This window comes from Myripristis murdjan, chromosome 12 (genome assembly GCF_902150065.1).
Source record: "Myripristis murdjan chromosome 12, fMyrMur1.1, whole genome shotgun sequence".
Taxonomy (NCBI): domain Eukaryota; kingdom Metazoa; phylum Chordata; class Actinopteri; order Holocentriformes; family Holocentridae; genus Myripristis; species Myripristis murdjan.
Window position 1 is genome coordinate 7949345 of NC_043991.1, and position 27867 is coordinate 7977211.

At 42.6% G+C, this 27867-nt stretch overlaps 1 protein-coding gene across 1 annotated transcript; it reads right to left on the bottom strand.

The window, feature by feature from the left end:
• Window positions 1-445: 445 nt before the first annotated feature.
• Window positions 446-27564, bottom strand: LOC115369538 (amyloid-beta A4 precursor protein-binding family A member 1-like). Its single transcript, XM_030066172.1, has 13 exons — window positions 27401-27564; window positions 20432-22497; window positions 19126-19551; window positions 18146-18185; window positions 17694-17839; window positions 11006-11038; window positions 9393-9479; window positions 8016-8219; window positions 6454-6633; window positions 5717-5929; window positions 3054-3173; window positions 2355-2495; window positions 446-1264 (listed from the first exon to the last, which is right to left on the bottom strand). The coding sequence occupies exons 2-13, from the start codon at window positions 22418-22420 to the stop codon at window positions 1193-1195; spliced, it is 3651 nt and encodes a 1216-aa protein (XP_029922032.1). The 5' UTR covers window positions 22421-22497; window positions 27401-27564; the 3' UTR covers window positions 446-1192.
• Window positions 27565-27867: the final 303 nt, after the last annotated feature.

The window sequence follows — 27867 nt, forward strand, 5'->3', positions numbered from 1 at the left end:
GAGAACCTGAAACCCAAAACCTTGAAACCTGAACAAACTGACTTGATTTCTTCCAGAAACATGGAAAAAAAAAGATCAACTTAACAAGAAATGACCCAAACGTTAGCAAGAAAAGTTAAATGAGTTGAAAACGACGTAAAAGAGAGGAAAATTATCAGAAAATTATTTTTAAAAAGGAAAGAAATTCCAGAAAATTATTTTTACAATTATTCATTAAATAAGATTAAATTAACATTATATTACAACAAAAACATATTTTCTAATAATTAATTTCTTTTTTCTTTTATCTTTCTTTTTTTTCTTTTTTTAAATATTTTCAGGACATTTTTTGTTGTTCTTGTTGCTTAATTTAAGGTAATTTCCTCTTTTTTTTTTTTTTTTGCTTGTTTTTTTCCCCCCCTTTATTTTTTGGGTTATTCTCACACCAACAAATACCAACAATTGCCATGGTTCATCCAAGCCACCTTTTTAATGTCACTTAGAGTGCAGAGAATCAAAACCATGAGCAAAAGTCGTGAAGTCGTACGAGCTCAGGAGTCAGAAGACGTAACCGAGCTTCACCAGATTCCACAGAAAATCCAGTTTTGCAAAGGATGTCGATCATGGCTTTAACTTTCTGAATAAATAGCAACAAAAAACAGATTTTCCCCAATCATGTAGAGTAAAAACAACAGCGTTATGTATGGAGCCACTACCTCGGCGTCAGAGTTTATTCAGTAGATTGTTACATGCATTCCCCTACAGCTCGACCGCTTTAGACTTCATCGTGTGGGTCGCCCTTCTACAAGAAAGACAGTTTAGGTCCATCATCCCTTAAAGTACATTCAGTTATTATAAATATTTAAATCAAAGGTATTCTTTACTCTATATACCACCTAGATATGCACAAATAAATTCACAATTGTCTTTGGTTATACATAAAACATGTCACACTAACACTCCGCCTAGTGGGATAATCTGTGTCTTCTGCTGCCATACTGTAGATCTCCATGTTGGTACGACAGATTACTGTACAGATTAAGGCAAGTCAGTGCTGATGAGATCAAAATACGTGTGATATCAAACAAGGTACAGGAAGGAGAAAGGTATTTTCAACGAATCAAAATGTGAGTAGACAACTAATAAATATAATAAAATGCGTGATTGGTAATAAATGGACGGCGGGAAAAGGTGAGGGTGAGAGCCACGTTGGTCAGATGTAGACAGGCTGTTCTTGTGCGGTGAGCAGACGGTACATGGCCGCGGGCATCGTCTTCATGTGGATCTGGAGCAGAAAGACACGCAGACGCAGCAGCATTAAAGGAGCACTCCGACATTTTGGGCAAAACCAAACCAGTGGACGTACAGAGGTGAAAATGGTATTAAATATCTTATCTCAGTCTGAGTAAGTCAATAAAAGGGTATGTATTATTTTTTAAAATAGGCCAATGACTCCCTACTCAAAATAAAATCAACTGTCCTGTGACTTTTGATGATCCACAATGAGCTGCTGTGACAAGTGGAAGCTACACTCAGTGGCCACTTGATCAGCTCCACCTGTACAATCTAATCCAATCCAATCCAACTGTTGTGCCATAAAGTTTCCTTTTCTGCTGCCTATAATGCTCAGGTTTTCTTTTTGTCACGGTAACAGAGGTGTTCATTCACTTCTATGTTTGACATTGAGCTCATAGTGAGTGCTGCTGTTGCACCGGACTGCATTTTACTGAGAGGTGTTTCCACTATTTTGTCCCTAGCATTGTATATAAATAGGGAGGACAAAAAATCAGAAACACCTCTCAGTATAATGCAGTCCAGTGCAAGACCTCTGCAAACTACAACCTCAGTAATAAACACAGAATTAAATTTACACATTTTCCACCACGTGAACAAAACCTGAACATTATAAACTTTGTTAAAAGGTAGAATTTATGGCAGAGCTGTTGGATTGAACTGCATTAGATTGTACAGGTACAGCTGATAACTGTATACTTGCAGTCACCGATAAGGATGTTCATAGATACTGAACATCAGTGATCTGTTGTTCAGGCCTGTTCTTTACTTAGTGCAACAGGAATCAGTGTTTCCAACCATAAAGATTAGTTTCTCTTTTTTTCCTGAGCATCCTGGTGGAAACATGCCTTTTAATTGCTTTTTAGTCTTTATAAAGATGGTTTCAAATAGCAGAGTGCAGGCAATGTGTTGCAGCTGGGAAAATAAATAAATCAATAAAATTATAAAGCAACATTTGTGAAGGAAGGGAGGTATGAAGTCACCATTGCCTGAAAATAAATAAATAAATTAGCCTATTTTTCATGTGAATGGGCTTTTGCTGCATGATGTCATATCATGATGGGACTCCACGGCTCTCCTACCTCTCCCATGGCGTTGGACAGAATCTGGACGATCTTCTCGTGAGGCGTGGCCACGACGCTCTGGCTGTTGATCTCTATGATGCGGTGACCGACCCGGACGCCGCCCCTCTCCGCGATGCCCCCCCTCATCAGGCTGCAGATCTGGAGGACAAACAAAGGAGCTCAGCTGAAAACATGAAGCCTTCAAACTGCTATCAGTGACAGAGTTGGCAAATGGGAAGCTGCAGACGTGCCGGCGTCCTCGCGATAATGATGAATCTCAGCCAAAAAACATAGGGTGGCTCTGCTATTAATATGAAATCTTAACACTTTAATCAGAACATGAAACATCTCCAGGTCACTGCATTGTGGTTAATATTACCAGAGTTTTTTTTTTTCTTCCAAAGAGCACCCGCAGATGTTATTTTTACATATAAAATTCAAACAGTCCTTCATATTCCCTGTTTTGTTTTGTTTTCTTTCAATTATGAATGTACTAACTGGTCAAAGTGATTGTGATTGGGTATTTGGGACCATTTTTGCAGCCTTTTAGGTTGGAGGGGGAGCCACTGATTAAAAAGTTGGTTATTTTTAGCTGTTACATGTTGAGAGGATATCCATGGATGACGCTGTTTTAATTAAAAAATATCATATGAGAGGTACTACTTGATCAAATCCTTCCCATTTCTTTTTTTTAAAATGTGCTACAGTGGTACTCACGATGCCGTTCTGTACGCTGAAGCCCAACTGGTATCTGAGGTCTGGCCTGCGGATGAGCACCATGGTGACGGGCGGGCACCTGACAATGTTCATCTTGATCCTGGACTGGGACTTGAGACCCTGAGGGAGGACAGAGTGAGGTTGAACGTACAAAAAGCAGTGAAAAAAAAACAGAGATGCAGTGCAATAAGAAGTGCCACATATCCATTATGGAGAAACATCCTTAATTTAAATTTGTCATTCAGTGTCTATGGGGGCCACAACATTTCCATCAAAAGTCATGTTTATTTAAAGAGGTCCTCCAACCATAATGCATGATATGTATATCGTGCATGGTTACTTATATTCCAAAAAAACGCTAGCCATCTCTGATGCAGTGGAAAAAGACGTTATGTCAATTGCTTCCCACACACACCACATGACCACACACCAGAGGATTTTGCCTGTGTGTGCAACTGTTTAAGGCCTAGACACACCAAACTGGCATCAAAGAGCTAGTGGCGACAAATGCCAAAAAGTTGGAGCCAAAAAGTTGCACTTGAACTCACCACAAAGACAACAGATGATACTCCACCCATAATTAATGATATTTCTAAGTTCTGAACCTGGAAGAGAAGAGATAACTCTCCATACCAGCAGGTGGCAGTAGTCTGTATTCGTTTGCTCACCGTTTTCACTTTACTAATAAAATTGCTGCTCCTAATTGAAAATATGTCTAATAAGAAGTCACAAATGGTGGAAAATTGGATATTAGACACCTGGATTATACGGCATGATGAGTGTTAGCTTTTTAATCTGAATTTTTGATTTCGTTTTGCTGTTCAAAATCATGGGCCCTCTTTTTTTCCACTGAATCAGAGATGGCTGGCATTTTTTGAAAATGAGCTTGACAAGGCTCTCTTTGTCAGGGATTCAAGGCAGCACATGGTGAATACTTACAAATATCAATAATTACGACTGAAGTATCCCTTTAAATTGAGATTATTCAAAATATCAAATTCTGATTACGGAGACGCTCTTCAATTTTTAGCTCAAGTGTTTTCCAGTCGTATATAATTCATCAGAAAGCATGTTTCGAAGGACTTTACAGAGAACAAGCCCGCCTGGACGCGACCAATCCACCATCACAAAACAAAAAGACGCAGTGCAGCGTGCAAAAATCCCAAACATAATACAATAAAACAAAACACAAGCAATCAAAATATTTCACATCAATCAACAGCAATCAGCCTATGCCTCCTCTCCTTTTGTCTCTGGTGCATAAATACTGCTGCATCTCTGCTGCTGTCTAATGAAGGCTTCCTGTGCAGCGTCTCATGCAATGTCTATAAAATATACAGGATCCAGTATATATAAGTGTCCTTATTTCCAAGCCTAGGGTTAAGTCATTTTATCTATTTCACTTAATTGCAATTAACTATTTTGTAAAACGGTGGTGTGTTTGTCAGATGATGTGTTGCTATGATTTATTAATATAAAATCTACTATATTACTGAGTGTCTTATGGATCAGTAAATGCATTTCATTCATAAGCAAGGCTCTCTCCTTCTTGCAGGAAAAGGAAAAGCAGCTAATTAAAAGTGAAGAGACCACAACTGTAGCTCGGCGGAGGGCAGCCTCTCTGTTTCAGTGACACACAGATAAAGAAATAAAGCAGTGACTTAAAAAGAGCTTCATCTGACCGGACACATCCTCCTGCGCTCTCATTATTCCGTCTCATTATTCCAACAAAGCTGCATCGCAAACTCAAACAAACGGGCAATTAAAATCTTTATGCGGCTGGTTTCGATTTTTAAAGGCTCGGCGATGTTTGCACGACTCTGGTGCACGGCTTATTATGAGCGATTATGACTGCTTTGATTATTGTTAATGCGGTCTACGGACGTTGAAAGTTGTCCCGGTCGGTTTTCTGATTGCCAGAAAGACAATTAAAGACAGAAATAATTGACTCGATGTATTGAGCAGCTGAAACTGATTCGACTGAGGGAACTCTGAATTGGGAAAAGCGCTATGGTTCCCTTCTCATGGCCGAGGAGGACCATCCTGTCGAGGAGTCATGTTTTCTTTTTTCTTTTTCTTTTTTTAACAGTTACTGGACATTGCAATGACAATAAAAGAAGACACATTGTCTTAAAAATGCACTGGAAATATATCGCAATAGTGAATGGGAATTTTTTTTTTTGGGGGGGGGGGGATGCACGATAATATTGGCACACATTGGCTGATATCAGCTTTAGAATCAAATATCGGTATCGGCTCAAAATGAAAATTACAGCCAATATGACAGGCCCAAATGTGAAAATTTTACGTAACCTAAGTTGTACTATCTTTCTTTATTTTGCCCAGTGAATGTGTTCATTTTGAAAAGTAATGAATTTTATGTCTGCCTTTGCCAGTGGGCCTTCACAATAAGAGCAGGCATAATAAAACTTGATGTTCTCTGCAATTAGGTGGAAAAAAAAATGTGCATATGGTATTAGCATTGGCCAAAAGAGTTGGAAATACTGGATATTGGCAAAAAAAAATCCAACTGTTAGAAGAACAATCAATAGAATGAATAAACTGGGGGACTGCAGGAGGGTGAACTATTGGGTAACAGTGGAATTGTCTTATTAAAATACTGTGAAGACACTGTGAGTCGGGACAGTCCCGCTGCGGCGCACCTTGATGATGCTCTGGCAGGTGTTGAGCGGCAGCCCGACCAGGCTCGTCCCGTTGATGGTCATGATCTGGTCTCCGATGTTGAGCCGCCCGGACTTTTCCGCCGGCCCGGCGTGCATCATGCTGGCGATGATGACGGTGGGGAGGATTGAACCCCATCCCGACTCCACGATCACCACGCCGAGGATCTCCCCTTTCTGCTTCTCTATGTAAACCTGAAACACAGCCGAGCGAAGGGGGGCATGTTAAACAGGCCGTGCTCTTCCACAGAGGGCAGAGACTTAGCAGCAGTCGACGTCTTTAACCTGTCAGAGGACGTCAAGCACTACTGCATTCCTTCATTAATGTTGCAATCACAGGAAAACTTCATGAGGCTCTTTTTTATTTGTTTGTGTTTGTTTTTTCATATCAAGTCATGTATATTTTGCATGGCCCTTCATCTCAAAAGAGCGTCTCATATGACTTTACAGAGAATAAGAAAGCCCAGATCTAAGTCGTAATCAAGGATGCAAAAAGCTGTGACAAAGTGTACAAAGAAAATCAGTGAGAAAAAAAAATAGCATGTTAAAATTATAACCTTGCCTAAGCTTAGTGGACAAGAGAAAACCTCCCAGAGCGAGAGACATGATGATCAGTGTGAGAGGAAGGTTTTTTTGTTTGTTCTCGTCTGATGGAAGTGATTTTTGTGTTTGTTGTTTTTCGCCCCGTCACCCTTGGCGCCCTCCGCTGCTTTACTCACATCTCTGCAGTTCTCCGACTTGGAGAAGTGTATGAGGTCGTCGTTGTACATGTCCTGAGTGTTGAGCAGGTCGCTGTACTCCCTCTGGCTCAGGTCGTCAGGGTCGATGCCGTTGGCCCGGAGGAACTCCTGGTAGGCCACGCTGAAAGACTGGCCTATAGACTGGGCTATCAGCTGGGCCTGCGTGTGTGTGTGTGTGTGTATGTATGTGTGTGTGTGCGTGTGTGTGGAGACAAGGGGTGAGAAAGAGTTGAGTGGGTCAATAGCACATGGGGGAATGAGACATGAATGTTTCACAGCACATGAGTAACTGCAACTTTTATTCTCTAAGGGATTATTTATTCAGCAGATTGAGTGCAAAGTTAGTTCAAGGGGTTATTTGAATCCCATTATCACACACACTCTCTCTCACACACACACACCCACACACAAAATGTGGTTCATTCCAAAGTACTATACATTCTAGGGGCATAAAAAAAAAAAAAAAAAATACAGAAAAATGTGGTTTGTTTATTATTTGTACAATTAATACCAGTTCCAGAATGCTATGAATTTGTATGCAAACAGCTGAGGACTGGTAGTAACTTAAAGATCGTTAATGTCGTTTTTAACCTCCAGGGGCGCTGTAACACACACCAAGAAAACCAGGTCATGAGCACAGGGCTGAAATATTACACATGCATATACGTGTTTAAAATACTCCAAAATAAGTCTTTGTAAATTGTCTTTGGAGGCAAAGGACACTTATTCAACAGATTTATTACTTATTAAATGATTACAGTCTCTATCAGGGCGTGGTGCAACTCTTCGGCTGAGGACAGGAAAGATTTTAGAAGAAAAAGATTATCAGACGGGAGTCAAAGTTCATCTCTGGAATCCATAACTCCTGCCTGATCTGGATCTGAAAAATAACAAAGCGTCCTTCTCATCCTGCCAACGGCTCACAGCAGCACTCAGCCACGGCCTAACACTCACCGTGCTACTGTGCAGTTTGTTTACTTTGTTTTTTTTTTAAATACACACATTAACACACATTAACACACATGGACTCTGGTTCCAACGGGTCAATTCAGAAATCGATTCAAAACTCTGACTGACTCAGGCTGTGACTTATTATTGACTTATTATACTACTGTGATTTTTTTGTCCTTATTATCATTATCTTGATTTTTATTCTTATTGTGTTACTATTATGGCATTATTGTAATTATCATAATTGCTCTTAAACATTATAAATGATTTTTTGTTGATGCAGTGTATTCAGATCTCGTTTTAAAATGAGAATATGATCTCAAAGGGACTTGCCTGTATAAAGCTTGCTATTATTATTATTATTATTATTATTATTATTTACTAAGGTCCAAGGTCTTCTAATTGTAATTATATTGTCCAAATTCCCATCGGCGCTCGCTGAAATGGCAATAAATGACTCTGATCTTTGGCTTCAGGGACACACTCCATGTGTTTTGTGACATTTGCAATGTGAACAAAACCAAGTGTGTTTAAAGGGAAACTACTCTGATGACAGAATCACACACACACACACACGCTCACACACTTACATCCTCCGACTCGAAGACGTGGCAGATCATCCTGTACAGGCGCCTGTCGTCGTGGCTCATGGTGGTGTGGTGCTCGGCCGTGCGGTCCAGCTGGTCCTGCGCGCTGCGGGACCGCACCATCTTGCCCCGGGCCATCAGCACCACCATGTTGCCGATGTCTGCGATGTAGGAGATCGTCCTCAGCGGCAGGTCCATTATCGACTCCTGTTGGCAGAAAAGAAAAAAAAAAAAAAAACACACGAGGCTCTCCTGATTAATCCTAAAGGGAGCGATGGAGGCGTCACTGAACCACCGTCGTCTTCTTCTTCTTTTCTCTCCTAAGTATTAAAAAGTTTTCAGCTGCAGTTTTCAGCGCTTTGGGATCTAATCTCATTCTTGTGATTTTGCTCTGCATTGCCCCCGTTCCTGCTTTTCGGCTTGAACCCCAAACTTCTCATTTGATCGATCCCTTTGTGTGCAGCTCCACTTCCAACAGTAGGTTTGAATAGGGAATGCATTAAAGGTGTAAAAGAGTCCACACCTTCCACAGCTTTTTTTTTTTTTTTTTTTTTTTTTGCACATCACATGAGCATAAAAATATGGATGGAAATAAATGTAGGAGTCTGTTTGCCATTTGTCCAAAATGAGATTTTCCATGCAAAACCTGTTGTGTTTGTCCAGTGATAATTGATCTACAGATTTCAATGAGCACTTGAATAAAGGCAGAATGAGTAAGATTCTCCTAAAAAATATTATGTAGACTCATACAAAATTAATCCCTCTCAGTCATCACTTGTGAGCCACTAGCAGTGTGTGTTGGTGTGTGTGTGTCTGCAGAGTCCCTGCTCTCTGCCTGGATTTTCTTGTTTTGCTGAGCTCGGGACTCTTCTGGGGTCGGCCTTTATGCAGTGGGCGTGAAGCTCCCAGCCAATCACAGCGCAGCACAGTGCCAGATTGATGCACAACATCCAATAGGAAGCTACGAAAATCGCGAATGCAGACGGCATAAAAAAGGAAAAAGAGCGAGGAGAAATGCCAAGTGGAAAAGGATGAGGATGAGGATGAAGAGCGTGCCAAATTTTTTTCCTAGGATGGTGACGTTACAGTACGCCAGTTGTTTCTTTCCATCACCATCCTAGGAAACGAAAACATCCAAGGAAGAAGGGCCAACTTTGAATGTTCAAATTACAAATCGCAACCAAACCCGACTCGTTCTGCCTTTAAAAGATGAAGATCTACACTCTCGATGCTGTTTCATCAATCGTCTCTAAGACGTTAAAGCAAGAAATTAATCATAAAAACATGTAAAACATCCTCTGTCAAGACCACAGAGGGTTAAACAGCTGGAGTTGAGCCCAGGTGAGAGGCACATCATTAACTCGTCCTCGGGATCCTTACCTGAGTGTCTGCATTGAGGACTTTGATCCTCTGCGTGGACATGAAGAGATCCACCTCCACTGTGGACGGAGCCTCGCCGTCAGGGCTCTGCACAGACGCAGCCGGACCAAAAACAAAACAGAACACAAAAATAAGTGAGAGAGAGAGAAAGAAAGCAGAGGAAAGCTCAACCAAAAAATATCCACAGGGGATTTTCAGAAGCTGAATTCATCAAAACACAGGCCTCTCGTTACAATCTGTGAGCCACAGCTGAGAAATATCCAGAGAGCAGAACCTATTAAACATTATTTAAAGTAGAGGATGACTAATTAATGGGTTAGTTAATAAAACGAGGGTTAACTGAGCAGTAATTGGTGGATGTGGCTGATAATTAGGTTGCATGGTGTTGGAAGTAAGTCATTTCAGTGACAGTGGCAGCAGCTGTCGCTCTCAAACGCCCGAGGCGCTTCTGCAGTGTGAAATGAAACTTTAGCAAGGGATTCGGTTTGATTTTGAAAAAGGTGAGCAGCGTAAGGACGCTAGACTGTGAAAGGTTCATCAGCTGCCGGGTGGAAATAGTAAGAAAATAAAGTCAAGATTATGACCAAGAAACACCAAATTCATCATAAAGGTGTCATTAACGTTGATTAAAAGCTGGAAAAAAGGTGATTTTACAGTGTCATACTCCTTTAAAGGACTCACACAAAATGCTATTTCTCTATAATAATTCTGACAAATCTGATGGAAATCATGTTTCAGCCTTTTGGTTAGTGCTTTGGTTGGATTATGTGGCTTGTTGATTTGTTTCTGAGCTCAGATAAAATCATAAAGAGTTCTGTGTACAAGCTGCAGCATTAATTGATCCTGATTAGTTTCATTAAAAAAAAAAAGAAAAAAAAGTCATGTGCTGTGATGACATCAAAATTCACCAAAATGGAAATACAAAGCTGAACTGACATTTCAGGAGCTCAGATTTTTTTTTTTTTTTTTTTTTTTAATCTGGAAAAATCTTAATTCATTATGATAGCTTTAAATAGACTCTACCACTAATGACCAAATCAAACATCCACACCAAAATATAATGAATTACAAACAAGCAAACTTAAGCCAATAACTGTATTTTCCAAAAAAAAAAAAAAAAAAAAAAAAAAAAAAATTATCTGAATCATGATGAAATTATCTGATAATCTCTCTAAAAATCAGCACTAGTTCCTTCTTACAAAAATCCATAATCTTCTGCTGTCTTAAAGTACGAAGTAAATAATTTGGTGTTTTTGTCTAAAAGCGTCTGGGTCTGTTTGGTAACTATGTGTATGGCTGTGAGAAACAATATTTTTAATTAGAATAATGAGCACTTAAGTCATCAAGTGCACAAACACACATCAGCTTAATGAGGAAACAACACACACACACACACACACACACACACACACACACGCTGTAGCAGCAGGGGAAAGTTCATGAGTTTAAAGCAAGAATTGCAAGAATTCATTTCACAAAGAATTCTTCACAGAAAGTCTGATTAATGTTAACCAACATATAAATACTCATTTCTATACAGAGAGCAGATTTTCTTTTTTTTGCATAAATGTTTGCAATTATGACTAAGGAAAGAGCAGATGAAAGCACCTTACCTTTTTCCTGTTCTTTGCCTGCTTTTGAGCCGCCTGCAGTGATCAGAGAGAAATCAGACTCAGGAAGAGGGCAATCAAGGCGACACTCACACACACGAGGCAAAACTGGCTTTTGGGTGGGTGGAGGAAACAGGATTGGCTCACTCACTGTGGACAGTCTCCATTCCAAATGCCATATTAAGGGACAAAGGACCTTTAAGGTGCGTGTGTGCGTGCGTGTGTGTGTGTGTGTGTGTGTGTGTGTGTGTGTGTGGGTGGGTGGGCAGTGATGTTTCACTGTCTATCACATCTGACAAAAGTACCCTGCCAGAGGCCGAACGAATCAAACATTATCAAAAGTTTCTTCTTGATCAATGTGACACAAATAACCCTGGAGATACAAACAGACTCTGTGTGTGTGTGTGTGTGTGTGTGCGTGTGTGTGTGTGTGTGTGTGTTTTATTGGCAGATGTCGCACTACAAATCAGTATTTGTGCTCGCCATGAAAGAGGAACATCTTCAGAATATTTTTGTTAAATCATGTCTCTGTTGTCGCCAGGCTTCAATCTGTCTGCTCACTTTCATCTTTAAAAAAAAAAAATGTGATTATTAGATTATTTATTCTATCATGCAAAAATACAAAAGGGATCATAGCTTTTTACATGCATGCAATGCAGTACAATACAGTATTTTATTTAATTTAAGCAGAGGTGTCCCTAATATTTCGTGCTCTTAGTGTACGCTATTTATAGTCACTAAATAAACATGCAATCATAATGCATTTGGGTCACTGCTTCAAATGGCGCCTGTTATTTGTCTCTGCATGGAAACAAAACAGTTTTGCCTTTTAGCGGACACTTTGATCCAAAATGCCTTCTCATGCCTCCTCACTGGCACGCATCGCTGCTGCAAAAAAAAAGTTCCTGCACACACAAATCATGTAACCTCAGCTGTTATCGCTGTTTTGGTCCAAAGAGGCGTCTCAAGATGAGTTGGTACGAGGTGAATGTGTGGCGGGGATGCTGTTTGTCTCTCTTCAGGTCGCGTTTGGCTCGCTGACTGGCAGACGGCCCCTCGTGCGCCGAGACAAAATAATAAATCTCCTGCTCTTGCCGGGGGGGCTGCCACAGGACCTGTCCGAGCCGTAAATTCACCTAACAGGGTTCAGGGCGGGTGAGGCAGAAAAATGTGCTAATTAATTCGTCCGGTGAACGTCCACTGGCAGTTTGAATCTATTCATCGTCAACGTTTGCTGCAGGATTCGTGCAAGCTTTATTTTTCCTTGGTCCTCAGATTGGAGGTTTTTGGGGGGAGCTTGCATTTTGAGCAAGGCATGGTGCAAAACTACATCCGCTCCGAACTAAAAAGGCAGCGGGGGCCACTCCAACCTCTGCAGCTGTCACCCTGCCTGAACACATTTGATTTGCACGTGGCTGAATGGAGACGTGTCACATGGTTTCCACGGCTGTTTCAGAGACCATTTTATATTAGACACCCTTTTATATAGAATATTCCGGGGGAAACACTGGACTCTGGAGACGCAGGCTGACACGTCTCGTGGGCCTGCAGCGAACATGTCTGGCTATTCATAGAGTCCCGTTTCATGCCTGTTGTGTGTCACCAGGGGCGACTCGTGCAGCCACGTCGAGTCCAGTCTGACCGACCTGCGCTGGGCGTCGTCATTATCACCCTCCTTCTGTTAAACCATCTCAGTGATTTTGAATGTTTGTTAAATTTGCAGATATTTTCCAGTGCAACAAACCATTTTGCAAATCATGCAGGTTCACAAAAGATTTCCCAGTGTAAAATCCTAATCCCTCCATATTCAAATTTCAATTTTTGCTTGAAACACGCACTCTATAATATTCTGCTTCTGTGGCAAACATCGCCGTCAACATTCAAAAACCACAGAACTGATGACCGGCTGTGGAAGTAAACCTTTCCCTGGGGACTATTTTCCCCGGCGGAGGGAGCGTATCACTCCGCCCAATTTCAAGTCACCAAAACACTACAAGTGCTGCTGCTTTCAGGAAAACTAATGTGGAGAACTTCATTATAGCACTGAATACTGGTGTGAAGAAAGTTTGATGTCTCTGGAGGTTCATTTTCATATCGTAGTGGAATGAATGGAAACCGACGGCTGGAGAAAAGGAATGAAAAATGACATCAGGGTTTTAAAATATGCTGCTTGCTTTGGGCAGAGCTTAGCAGAAAATTAAAGAATACACATTTTGTAGATATCACGCTCAAACGTGCAAAAATCACTGGTGTGGTTCTTTAATTGCGGCGTCACTCTCAGTTTTGACTCGTCTCTGTGCCTTATAATACTATTTTGAATTTTGGCACATGCTTTTATTTATGTAAGTACAACATATCACTTTTTTACAACCAGTATTTATAATCAGCAACACCCTCAAGTTCATTTCAACGTCTAAAGTCAAGATTAATTGTGAATAAATCTTTATTTTCCTGGACTTTATTGAAACAACCTGTGTATATTTTTTCAGTATAATCTTTTATAAAGCACATTTTGACAGACAATGCAATTTATTATACTTATTTAATATTTGTTGTATTTGGCTGTTGTGTTACTCTGTCATTCTGTTTCATGCAGTGTTTTTATTACTTTGTGAGCTCAGACTCCTCAGTTTGTATCTGTGAGGAGAGCAGGTCTTTGATTTGGAGCATCAAAAACGGCATTAAACAGAAATTATTCAACCCCAAAAGTTTATCTTTTTCAAGTAACGACCGCTCAAGGATGGGGGTTCATTCAAAGATCATGAATATGTGAATAACTCAGTCTGGATCAAAAGAAAAAAAAAAACAGTCAGATAGAATCTTATAATTCCAAGGTCACAGTTTCTCTTTTTATGTTTTTCTGCAAAGCGCTTTGAAAAGTTCGAAACAACACCAACAGCCACTATAATAATCATTTTTTATATAGTTTTCTGCCAAAGCCTGAACTGCACAATATCAGTATTCTGTTTAAAAAAGTACTGAAAATATTAAAAGTCAAGGATTAAATAAATTATAAGTGCAGTGATGAATCTGCCCTTGACTCTATTCTTACCTCGCCGATGATCAACACAACATTTTTCACAATTTTCTGTCCGCTGCAAAATCAGGGTTTTCTACATGCTCACTACTAAGGATGAAAACTGCTATCTGTGCCTGGGAAGTTTGTCATCCCTTTGAGCCAGTTAGCCGATGAGCCTCCAATCAGTCTTTTCTTGCTAAAAACAGAAGGACTTGACAGCTAAGACATTAAACTGGCTGGTGAAATTATTTATCCAGAGGGCAGCGGGTCTCGATGATCGCAAAATTACTTTCAAGCCTCGCCTAGTCAGACAGATCCACAGGAAACAAGCCATGAGAAGCAGCCACTCCAGGCAGGAGATGCATGAAATAAAATAGATTCAGGAGGCGGGAGAAGAGCAAAGAGGAGGAGGTGATATCTTAAAAATGCAGAAGAGGGGAAATAATGGCTAACAAATTTTGTTTGACGAGCAGCTCCGGTTTATTCATCGAAGAAAAACCGGTGACAAGTCGAGCTGGACATTTCACTTTTTCTTCGACAGGATAGTAACTTTGAATTTGCTGAAACATGGCGGTCTGCTGAAACATTTTAATGTCACTGTGAAGAAAAATATGGAAATTCTTTTTGTTTTGGACTGGTGCTGTTTGAGGGAAACTGTTCACGAGAGGTTGATTATATTTGTAATTTGGTTTAGGAAGGGGTTAGGAATGCACGACTACATTTTTTTTTCTCTCTCTTTTTGTCTTTGTTTGCTTGTATGTGAATGTCTTAGTTGTATTATTGCATTTCTGTTTGTATTCTGTAGAATAAAGTCTAATAAAAAATGCTTGAATATAGATTTTTTTTTCAAACAGTAATGTCTTCATTATTCCATAAGATAGTTTTATGTGGGGAAAAGTTATGCATTTAACATAATTTCCAAGCTAAGAAGGCCTGATAATAAAATTTAGATCATTTTATAGGCCATTTGGTGCTGCTGCAAATGCAAGTAGGTAGAAAGTGCAGACTAGTATTGTTTAAATCAATCAAATTTAACAATTTAACTCCTTTTTCTTCTCCAATATTCGTCCATCTAGTCACCAGTCAGGAGCAACAGTAAGTAGTTTCCTCCCGTCGATCTTGCAGACTCTACTGATCTCTGAAGGCCTGCTGATGTTGGTGTGTCGGCGCTCTGCAGGTCACGCCCCTTCCGAGTCTACAATAATCTGTGGGGATGTATATTAACAATCTAAGTGCACAATCTGAAGAGCACGGTGCATTCAGGGTGTGTCCAAGCCCACTCTTGCTATTTAAACGGCGGGAAAAGGGTTTACAAGGTGAAATACTTCCGGGGTTTTCCTTTAAAAGTGTGGAGACTTGTGATGCTGCTGCAGCTTTTTACTGCTGGTGCATGTTTTTTTTAATGTTTTGATTTTATGCATTAAGAGATTTTGTTGTTAAATGAGGATACAGTACTGAAGAAAAGTTTATTTACACATGAATCACTCGATGCATGTCATGTCTGTATTGTAAAGCACTTTGAGCTGCATTTCTTGTATGAAAAGTGCTAGACAAATGAATATTATTGTTACTATAATTATTATTGATGTTGTTGTTGCTGCTGTTGACTTCATTTTGATGGTTTGCTGATCAAATAATTAGTTACAGCAACATGTTAATCACGATCAGAGATGGTGCCGCTCTGCAGACATCACATCCAACAGAGATATCCAGCAAAGCGCAGCAGCCACAGGACTTTATCACTCAAAAACAAACTGCAGTTTCTACAAAACAGAGCACCGACATCACTTCTCAGTTATGGCTCCTGCAGTCGGCTCTCACAGTCAGATCAGCCACTGCCTCCTTCATCGCTTGGCCCGGCTGCTGAGGCATCTGTGGCCTCAGTTCACCTGGCCGCGGTCCGAAATGCTGCACTCCGCTATGTACTGCATCGCTACAGACCTCTTAAAGGGATAGTTCAGGGTTTTTTTTTTTTTTTTAAAGCTACATCTGTTATTTTCTATTCACCTGCAATGTTGTCGGTAGGTAATAATTTCACTTAAGTCGACGCTTTAATCTCATTCTGTTCAAGTTCAAGTTCATAGGTCCACAGTTTCTAGAGAACAAAATAAAACCTCCTGAACTAAACTGAACCTTCACAGACCTTACAGTGAGCCGGGAGCCGGGTGGGGAATTACTAGCTTTGATCAAATACAGACAGTTCATGAAATCAAATCAAAATTAATTAAGATAAGAGCAGAGTAAAAGAAAAAAAAATCACAGGTCAGTAGGAAACAAACATGGATGTAAACAGTTCAAGGCTGTCTCTTTAACTCCTCCCTCCTTGTAATCCTGATAATCTGGTTATCGGTCCATCTGCACTCAATTATTCTGAACACAATGACCTGGGTTTGATTTCAGCCCAGGATTTCCATCGCTCTCTTTCTCCCCGTAGATCTTCTCTCTCTCGTCTTTGAACAGTCTGACGGAGTCTCACTGTCGGCCAAAAACTCAGCGAGTGAACAAATACCTCAAAATGTCTTTTTCTCAACTGAATCATAAATCTTTGTACGTATAAAATCCTGTGCTTGTAGTTTGCTCTTAACGAAGAAGAAAATCCTTGTGGCTGCTCGGCTCCTTTTTTGATTTAGGAAACAGGCTTGTTCTGCTGTCGCACCTATTACATCATCCGATAAATGTCTGATATGTCAATGTTAAATGTTAAAGCCACAAGTATGAAGACATGTTTGATGAGGTTTCTCTGCAGGGCCTCCGATGTCCTGAACATCACAGGCCTGCGTGAGAGCACAGTCTCCAAAACATCCACCCAAGTGAAAGAAAAGACTCGTACATTGGGCTTTAGACCAAGAGCAATGATCTGCGGATGATGCGTTAACACACAAGCTGGGTTGTGTCACTGATGGCATGTTCAGCTGCGTCAGAAGATGCATCACGTTGGATGAAAGCATCTGACAAATTCTGGAAATGTAAATCAGACAATCTTTTCTAGCCGTTCTTGTGCTTGTTCATGTCATGTTGGATTTACAGAAACTAGGAGCTGCCAGTGAAAGAGAAGATGCTCAAAAATGCGTCCTAGCACTGATTGGACGTAGGACAAATGACACTTTTTTGGGTTCCAGTTTTGCCCACATTTATGAATTGTGCAAGTCAATCAGCTGAGGCCAAGAGTCCATGTTAAAGAAAATCCTAATGATCAGTTACATTCAATTATCATTTGTGTTTCATAAGTTTAAAAAAATGTATGCTTGACCCTGGAGGGACACCATATGTTTTCATAGCATTTTGAATTTGAAAATAAAAGAAAAAGGTTGAACCAGGTAAGTTATATATATATATATATTCTTAAGTTTGAAGAGGGGTCTCAATCCCTCTCTATCAATAATACTTGAAAAAGTACTGATTCCATATTAGGACTGAAAAATGTCCCAAATGGAAAAATCGTATTTGTAAAAATTTGAGTTTTGGTGTGCCATTGTGTTTCCAAATTAAGCAATCTCGGTTTCTACCAGGACTGTTGACAGGACTTTATGCTTGACTTTAAATTCATGAATAAACATCAGTTTGTTGGTTTGGATGTGGATGTTGGAATCAGTTAAACACATGAATATATTCAAGCTGAACACAGCACTAAACCAAAAAAAAAACAAAAAAAACACTGAAATGTATTCTCACCCTGACGCGGCTCATGGCCTCCTGCGCCTGCTGCATGCGGGCGCTCTTCGTGGGCGTCCTCTCCGACAGCAGGTGGGTGGAGCCAAGGTAGCTCGCTGCAAAAATGATGCCGTCAATCAAGTCTTCAGGGTCACATGGTCCAGGGACTGCAGAGAATGAATACACAAACGCACAAATACAGATTATGCAAAAGTGGTGGCGTAATATTACTACACCCTAAAATTCAACAATATTGAATTTCATCAGATAACAAAGTGTGTATTTGATATGAGAGTGGAACCTGCATGCACACACCCACAAATACAATACACACACACACACACAGATTGTAAAATGTAAACAGAGTGGCAGTGAGACGGCACAACTTTCGAAATAGTGCATTTCATCAGACGAATAATATAAAGGTCAGGATGAGGACTGAAGTATCCGTTTGTTATGTAAGAGCCACTCACCATCCACATATGTGGGAAACGGAGGCAGAGATCTGCGCATCTGGAGAGGAAAATAAAAGGGAAAGTACATCAGCATCCTTATATTTATAGACGTATATGCAACCTTTTCTCCAACAGTGTTTTTCATTTTTTTTTGTTTTTTTAGCTGTCGGCTGTTTAGTTGCTGGCCGATTTGTAAAGGAAGTTTATTCTCAAATTGACAACCATGCATTTTTTTTTATTTTATTTTATTTTATTAAAGCTGAATGGGTTTCAGAGGCTTGAGCTGCAAGTAACAATATAAAGTGTTGATTCAAGTAAAAACATTACATATTGGAGTTATGACATTTTCCCTGTGTCACACACTAAAGCCGACTAGAGTGCACATTATACACGAGGGGTGTACAGCCATTGCACTATTTGTATTCGGGTTCGGATTCGGGCTTTGAAAAAAAAATTCAGATTCATTATTCGGATTCAGGAAGAAACCGGAAGTGGGTGCACTAGAGACTTCCGCCGAGCTAGCCGGCTAACTTCCGGTTTAGCTCTCAGCTAACTAGAACGGGAATAAAATAATTGAATCGTGCGGCTCTTCTAGACTTTCCAAATGTAATCGGACTGAATGGATCAAATTCTGCTGGTGAAACGAGTCGCTTCGCGGGGGTTGTAGCCACTTCTTTTCCTGTTATTGTCTATGAGAAAAATGCTTTTTGGGCCACAGTGCATCACATGATGGATGTGATTGGCTCAAAACACGCACCAACATGTTTTTTGTTACATTTTGTTTTAATCCCGTGTAATTGGCTCAAAATCATGCTCAAAACACGCATCCAAACATTTTTTTCTTTAGAAAAAAGCTCCTGAATAACGAGGAGAAACTTCGGACAGAAAAACTATTGGGGATCAAAGCATTATCTGTGTACTTCCGAATATCGTATTCGGGTTCGGGTACATACTTATTATACACACAAATTATTCTCAAGTAAAGTGCATGTGCTTACCTCTTGGACAGATGGCAGCTGCGGCTGTGGAGGCGACTGTGGTTGGGCTTGTGGCCGTGGCTGCTGAGACGGCGGCTGTTGATGTTGACGCTGATGTTGATGTTGATGTTGATGTTGATGTGGATGTTGATGTTGATGTTGACGCTGTTGGTGCTGATGCTGATTGGGCAGCGTGTGCGCGTACGGTTGTGGTTGTGCACACGGTTGCGGCAGCCTCGCGGTGTCCCTGTTCTGGGACTGGTGGCCTTGGTGTTGCTGCTTGTGTTGTTGCGGTTGGGGATGGTGTTGGTGTTGGTGTTGGCGTTGGTGATGGTGCGCTCTGGACGACTCGGCCCTCGCCGGACTCCTGACGGGCTCCCGGACCGGAGCTGAGGTGTAGCAAGACGGCGACTCAGACACTGACTGAGAGGGGGATTGAGGAACAGACTGAGGGAGGAAGAGAGAATGAAAATGAGAAAAATCACTTTTTTTTTAATCTGAAAGACATATTCCACAATTCAGTCAGACACAGTCACCACCTAGGTTGTAGAAGAGGCATGTTTTGGGCAATAATCCTGCCAACAGAGAGAGTCAGGGTTGTAAATCTGTTTGGATGCTTCTTCAGACAGATCAATAAAATTCAATGTAATCACTGCAACACTGCTGACACAACCTCAACACTGCCCTACCGCCTTGTCCGGACAGCATCTGTGCACTTTCCCGACAGATTGATGCTGTCTACACTGCAAACATGAAGTCTGCATGTAAAATCAAAATGCAAACAAACTGTGTACCAATAAATTATAAGTGCAAGATTCGGGATATATGACTTTAGCAAAAACAAATTGCATGAGCATTAGTGAAACGGCTAATAAGTCTATCAAAAATAGAAATTTAATCGCTATTAAATCGCTATTTCTATTAAAATAGAAAAATCGCTCCACAAGCTAAACAACGTCATTGATTATAAAGGGAGTGTTCTTGGGCGCAATATTATCTGTCTGCAGCACCAGAGGCTCCAGACGCTACCAACCACTTGGGTTGGGTTTAGGCACCAAAACCAGAAAAAGGACATGGTTCACCGACATGAAGCAACATGGTCCGTCACATTGCTTACGGTCCTAAAACTGCGGTACTGCTACTTCAGTCTCTGGTGCTGCAGATTCATAACACTGCTATCCAGTATATAAGATATATAATATAAAATAATGAGTGTTCTGGGTTATATTTTGTTAATGCTCGTTTGTTAAAGTTGCTGTTATTGTATCATTACTGTGACAAAACAAAAAGCAGAAATGCCATTAAAGTAAATTGAAGTCATACTAACCTGGCAGGCCGACGTCTGCTGCGGATATCCGTCCTCTGTGGGGCTGACCTCCTGCCTCATCACCCAAATAGGCTCCACAGGCTGATCAGGGGTGTAGGGGGAGCGTATCGTCTTAGTCTTCACCTCCTCAATCGCCTCCTTGATGTCTTTAATCGCCAGACTGATGGCATCTCCTGAGCCCTTCGCGCTCTCCTCCCCGGACAGACCCATCCTGGCCTGCTTGTCCTGGGCCTCGCCTGAGCTGCTCTGCCCAGATGAGGGGCTTTTCACTTGGGTGTCTGTGTGCGTATGCTTGGCTGCCTGCCCGTGGCTCGAACAGGGGCCTCCGTTGGCGCTGTCACCCTCTCCGTCAGACTGACCGTCATAGTGGTGCAATCTGCAGCCGACTGAGCGGACTTGGCCGGCGGGGGTCTGATGCGAAACGCGCTCTCTGCCCGGTCTGGGGGCAGAGGGGGTATGCGGGGCAGGGGGGGCATGAGGGGAGCACTTGGCAGGGGAGGTTGGAGCCCCTTTTTGTACATTCTCCTGTCTATGGCTGGAATAGGGCTCTTGGCAGGGCTCCTGGTGGGCGTCACAGGGCTCAGTCCTCCTGCCAGATCTTCTGCGAGGTTCTCTGTGTAGCTCTGGGTAGGATACCTTTAGGGGCTCGGGAAAGGAGCTAGGATGGGATTTTGTGTTGGGTTCAGGGTTCGGCTCGCAGAGAGGTTCTGGGTAAGACTTTTGGTGGGACTCTGTATAAAAGTCTGCATAGGTTTTCGGGTAAGATTCGGAGTTGGATGTGGAGTAGGACAGCGAGCAGGAATCAGAGCAGCCCTCATCGTCTTCAGGTAACGGGTCGCTGTCAAGCGGCGGAGGGCTGGTGCTGGGGTCCTCACTGAATTGGTCCAGCTGGGGGAATGGGGGTATGTCTGGGGAGGAGGGGGGGGTTGGCGACTGGAGGGGCGGCGGGCTGTGGAGGGGCCCGTCCATGCTGAGTGACGCAGCGCTCTCGGTGTCGGAGCACAGATCGACGACTTCAGCTCCCTCGTCCACGTTCCCTTCAGCCCCATCATCCATCACTTCCTCCCGCTCGTCCTCCATCCCCTCCACTCCTTCTGCTTGCTCCTCCCCTCCATCATCATCACCTGTCTGCATGTTGCCATGACTACAGTCAGAGTGGCCTGCAGCTGACTGACAATCTACGTCTCCCTTTTGCTGCTGTATCTCCTCCTCCTCTTCTTCTTCTTCAGCGTCCTCTCCATCCTCCTCCACGTTCCTGTCCTCGCTCTCCACCGCCTCAGGAGACGGAGTGTGTTCACGGTGAGGCTGCAGGTCAGGCGGGGGAGTGTCAGGCATCAGCTCTGCGGGGGCGACAACAGCAGCTGGAGTCTCATCAGGAGACTCTCTGTCCTTTGATTGGTCCGACGCAGGAACAGGTGATGAACGCTGCTGCTGCTGTGGCTGCACCTTGGCAGGACCCTCTCTCTCAGCTGCACCGGGCGACCGCTGCTGAGGCGCAGAGGGATCCTGCATCTCTCCGATTGGTTGCCTCTGTCTGTGAGCTCTGAGCCTGGGGTTGGGGTCACCCTGGCGGCGATAGCGGGTAACACCGGGGCGGGGATGTTGAATGGGACGAGGCTCCATGTCTGGACCTTCTCCCAGCTCCTGCCTGGATGCAACCAGGACCGGCACCAGGCCCTGACCCTGGTTTTGACTGTGCCCATGACCTGAGGGAGGCCGCCTGCGGTGCCTTGGCGCTCCACGACCTGTGGGTTGGTGGTGGTGGTGGTGAGGAGGGTGATGATGATGGTGAGGATGGTGATGATGATGATGGTGGTGGGGATTCATCTCTCCGTCCTGGTTGAGCATCTGACAGGGCCTCCAGGACCGTCTGGCAGGGGCGTCTCCTGATGGAGTCCCATTGGGTTGCCGACTCCGGGGAGGCGCTGAGCTCACCTTCGGTTCCTCCGATGCGTCGCCCGACCCTTCTCCCTGATACTTGTGGCTCATGGCTGGGGCGCAATCTGACTCCGAGTTTCAGAACATGCTCCTCATATCTCCGAGGAAACCCCCCCTCACAGCACCGCCTGGGACAGACAGGGCAGGGGTGTAAACAGAAAAAGTCAAATAGGTCAAACCAGCAAAGGATGAACGTGAGGACGCATGAGAGCTGATCATCAAGCTGGGCAAGCGGCAGCATAACATTAATGTCACTGTTTATTTTGTGATATTGTACAATGTAAAGCCAAACCACACAATACGACACCATGGTATTTAATGACAATTTCATATCTTTCATATAAGAGACAAACAGAAAACATGTCAACAGAAACTTAATCAATTACAATTTTGATAATTCATCATTTTAGTTATTCATCAAGTAATAATACCAAATGTTCTGCTGACTTACACACAATTTGTTGCATGATGTAATTATTATTTATTTATTTATTTTTTTTTTTAAATGGAACAATCCAAATGACGATGCAATCCCAGTTCATGATTTTCATTGGATGGGACTCCAAAACAACTCGGCTGCATGCAACCACATGACATGAAAAAGATTTGCATGTAACCTCGGGCCTGAGGTAGCAACTCCAAGGCATCTCTTTGGAACGAGCGTTTGTGATTATTTTTGACATTATTATTGACTAAATGACGAATTGAATGCTCCAAGAAATAACTGATCACTCCATTAGCAATATAAACATTTAGCTCTGGTGTAAACTGTCAGTAGAGATGGGCACCGCGTGCTTCTCAGGACAAGGCCGTAGTATGAAGTTGGATACTGGAGGACACAGATCAGCTGAATTGGTTTCATTATGTTACAAATTTGAAAGAACTGATGTTTTATCATCTTCATCTGAGTCGGTATCTTCCCAGAATCCTCCTGTCTGCCAGTCCTGCCAGTATCCTCCCTCTACTCAGAAAACATGACGTCTTGCATAACAGCAGGCATAATGTGTGTCAGTGGGGAACTTATAAAACATTCACAAGTTAACAACATTAAGCCAGCATTTGGCCGAGCGAGGCACACATCAGCACAAAGTCCCCCGTTTTATGAGTAATTTGTGCAGCTTTGGATCGATAATAACAACGATTACAGGGGATCTGACGGTTCCAGGTCGACTAAGCTGCATTTTTCAATTCATAAACTTAAAATGTGAACATCAAGTATTAATACTAACTTGATAATCCATCCCTCTAGTGGAATGAACATCCACTTTGGCGGGGCTGCTTTTACAGCCGTGCTTGCTGAAGTGTTGATGCTTTCATTTTTTTTTTTTCAAAATTGCGGGTCCTTTAGTTAGAAAGTTCACAAGTTGAACGTTAAAATCCGGCCACACACTCCCGCAACATTCAACTTGCACACATGCACACACAAAAAGGATGCTGCAGCACTGAGAGAAAACATGATAGCTATAGATACGTAATGCATCAATCCAGGGTCTCTGTATCTCCACACTGCTAATAGCAAAACTGAAATCCGCTGGGATTGATTTGGGTGCGCACTTTAATCTGCACCGCATTCACCCTCTACCAGCTTCCTCCAGCAGCTGGCAGATGGCACAGGATGGGAGGAGTAAAAAGGATTGAGAGAGAGAGAGAGAGTTAGAGAGACGATGAGGAGGATGAGGAGGAAGAAGAGGTTGGGGGAGAAGGAAAGGGAGGGACTTGGCTCTGATATCAGATAAGACCTGACACAGAGAGATGGATAGGGCAGCGATCTGAATGCTTAATGCCCTCTCTGAGTTGTAAGTGTAGTTTTGATGTGTATTTAATATGACAAGACTATCAGAGAATCCATCAGTTATCACCTGTTCAAAGACTTCAGTGTCTGAGGTCAGTGAATTGAAAAGGACACCACAATGTGTTCTTACGGTATTTTCATTATCACTCGCAGAAGATTCGAGATTTCTTTATTTGTCATTTCTTATGTCCTTGTGTACATAAAAAACGAAATATCGCAGCCCATACAGTATCACAAAGACAAAGACACATCAAAGACAATTAAAAATACTAAAAGTAGAGGTGCTCAGTGAAAATAGGTGTACTGTTCATTTAGATTGTTTATGCAAAAAAGCTAAAAAGCTATTTTTTTGGTTTGTTTGTTATGGCCTTCCCATATGCCTTGTATAAGCTGCTTACATTGGGGAAAGTTATTTGTTTGACCTCAGTAATCAGGGGAACTCATGGAAGTGTCGATTCAGCAGTTCAGTGGGTCTCATCTTGAATCGAACATGTTTTTGATGCCGAAATGGGAGGAAGCAGAAGATATGCAAACCTCGCCTGGTTTATTTTGACAGATTATGTCAAGATAAATGTTCTGTTTTCTCACCTGCTGTCTGCGATTGTTTCTGATCTCTCCGTGTTTTTGTCATCTAATACGAGCAGATGAATCAATTCTAGACTTTGAATTCGAGTAAAATGGAGATTCAGAGCACAGAAAAGGGTAGAGGTTAATGTAGTCTGGCATTTTCAACTAGTAACCTGAGCTTAAAGAGTGAGGGCAGCCAATTTCCCTCTCTGCCCGCGGCTGCAGACTGGACGTTTAATGGGTGAGTGCCTGGGGAAGGGGTCGCGGGGGTGTTGGTGGGCGGCGCGGTGGCGGGAGGGGGTTTGCCCGGGTCACAGATGGTCTGGCAGAGCATCAGAGCTGGACCAGGCCTCTCAGAGCTGTGAGCTGAGTGCTGCACCTCCATCTGTCAAGTTGCAGTGAAAGCCACAGGGTGGAGGATTTACTAGCCCATTAACTCGCTGATCTTACACCGACAGACAAACACACACACTGAGCCACAAGCGCACACTGAGAGACGTTCACACACGTTTGTATCGCTGGAGGATACTTGTGTTGACTGTCATTGATTAGATTCATCCCCTAAACTCTAAGAACAACATTAACCGTCTGCACTACATGCTTAGACTTGAACCCTCACCCTAAATCTACTGTAATCCTAACCCTAACCCTAAAATCCAAGTCCTAAACCAACCTTAACTTAATCTACACTTAATTAATTCTAACATTAAATTCTTAAGTCTTAAACTTAAAGTAGCCTCTTCAAATTCAGAAGCTGCCTTTGGAGAATTTTGTTCATCTTTTTTATTCTTGAGAGGACATTTAGTTGCTGGTAATTCTGGAAATACAAGAAAACAACAAACACACAGAGAAGTTTGTATTATTAAGGCATCGGGACCTTTGATTACGACAGTCATCTGTCGAAAGGCACGATATGTCAGCTGCTGCAACTCAAAAACTAAAATGTTAAATGAGGCGGTGGCAGGAGGGTTTCAATGTAAATGCGATCTCTGATTAAAACACAAGATAATTACGGAGCCGTCACTAACAATACCATCAGAAGCATCATTCCCGACTCTTTGACTTCTTGATTTTTTAGGTTTCTCACCAATAGCCCAATTGTTTCTCCTCAGTGATGCAACGGGTGTGGCAAAGTCATGTCCATTTTTTTAATTAAAAAAATAACATTGTCTTTGCAGCTCAAAGTTTATTCCAGCAATCGTCCCAAATGTTACATTTTGCGAAGGGAAGAGGCCTCAGATTGTCTCTTTACACTAAGCCAGTTTATTATGGATGTCACGATAACATAAATTCCACAATCACCCCTGATTGGATACCATGGCACACACTGTGTTGCACCAAACCTAAGCCCTGTCCACTGTATGCCTAACTTTAATCCTGTCCCACTTGGTTCTGTGTCTTTGGTTTTCTGCTCTCCCTGGTGCTTTTATCCACTCAGAGTCCCCCAGGAGCTGAATGGCATGTGGGATAACAGGTGAATGTAGTCAGCTACCACATAAAATAGACGACCAGCAGGGCTCTGGCCTCTTCTGTCTGACCAAGGCTGAGAACCACAGCACTAACCTAAACCTAATCCTAATCCTCATTCTATCCAAAACACAGAAGCCACAATCTAAACTTGACACAGGCCCCAGAAACCAGATAACTTTTGGGGGAGTTGTCTTTGTCTGCCTGTGCTTATGAGGGTGTTTGGTCTCGGTAAATACAGTTAGACACACACACACACACACACACACACACACACACACACAGTGACTCAAACCCGCTCTGCAGGCGTGGCATGATCGGATGTGTGTAATGTGATGTGTATTCTGAAGGTCCATGCCAGGGGGTAGGACTTTATACATACATAGAGGACATATACACACACACACACACACACACACACACACACACACGCCCACACATATTCACACACACACACACACACACACACACACACACACACACACACACACAGTGACTCAAACCCGCTCAGCAGGCGTGGTCAGTGTTCAGATGTGTGTAGTGCTTACATTTACCCTACGTCAAGCCGGCCGATGCTTTTATTCTGAAGGTACGTGCCTCGAGGTAGGACAATATATATATATATATATATATATATATATATATATATATATATATATATATATATATATATATATATATATATATAATGACCTGTACACGTTACAGAGAATTAAAAAAAAAAACAAAAAAACAATTAGTCTCTCCCTTATAGGATGTTATTCACAATCATTCGCCGATCAAGCCTCCACGTTCCCCCTTACAATTACTTATTTCGCAAGTAATTATCATGTAACTCACTAAATATTATGTGCACACAGCCACAGCCTTGGAATTACACGCTGTCAGCCTATTCCGACGCGGGACAGCCGCAGTGGTAAAGCGGGCAAAATGTAGGCCTGCACAAATATTCAGGGAGATAAACACGGTAGGAAACGAGACCGCAGCCCGTCACCTGTCTCACCACCGGAGGAGCCCTGAGTGGGAAACCATCGGGATTAAATCCCAGCAGGTGCAGGATCCGCCATCAGCACGCCAGCGCGGTGACAAGCGACCGACCAAACGGCGACCGAACGGGCTCCCGGCGTCTTAATTCGCCCACCCCTCCTGCCTGGCATTAATGTCCCGTACCCGCTACAGTGGGGGGGGAGACATATTCCTCCTACCTGCATGTCAGTGGAGAGGGGAGGGTCGCTCTGCTGCAGTCCACAGCCACATCTCCATCTCCTGAGCCCTGCGTGTCCCCCTCCGACAACTTGCACGGATTAAAGCGGAGCGCTCAGCCCCTCCCTCCGCACCGTGACATCAGAGAGGATTACTGATGCACAAAGCGCCTTTAAACACTGCCGCTACAGGCCCGCAATGTACATTTACATAGCCGTTTGTGGTGTGCGTATTTATCACCTCCTCCTCCTTCTCCTCCTCCTCCCCCTGCTACTCAGTTGTCGTTGATTGCACCACTTTTTTTTTTTTTTTTTTTTTTTTTTCGCGGATTGACTGTGGTGTCGCTGTTACTCTAAACCGTGAGAATCCTCCACACTGCAAAGGTGCAGGCTGTCCGAAACCAAAAACACCTGTAAGAGTAAAACAGGCTGCAACTGTTCGGCGTGCGTCCTCTCCTGTAAAGGTGCGT

Excerpts from the sequence above, each read along its gene's own strand:
- LOC115369538 (XM_030066172.1), bottom strand. The coding sequence starts at position 22,420 with ATGAGCCACAAGTATCAGGGAGAAGGGTCGGGCGACGCATCGGAGGAA. Across the intron at positions 9,480-11,005 it reads AGGCAAAGAACAGGAAAAAG|AGCCCTGACGGCGAGGCTCC; the intron begins GTAAGGTGCTTT and ends GCGTCTGTGCAG. Across the intron at positions 8,220-9,392 it reads TCCTCAATGCAGACACTCAG|GAGTCGATAATGGACCTGCC; the intron begins GTAAGGATCCCG and ends TTCTGCCAACAG.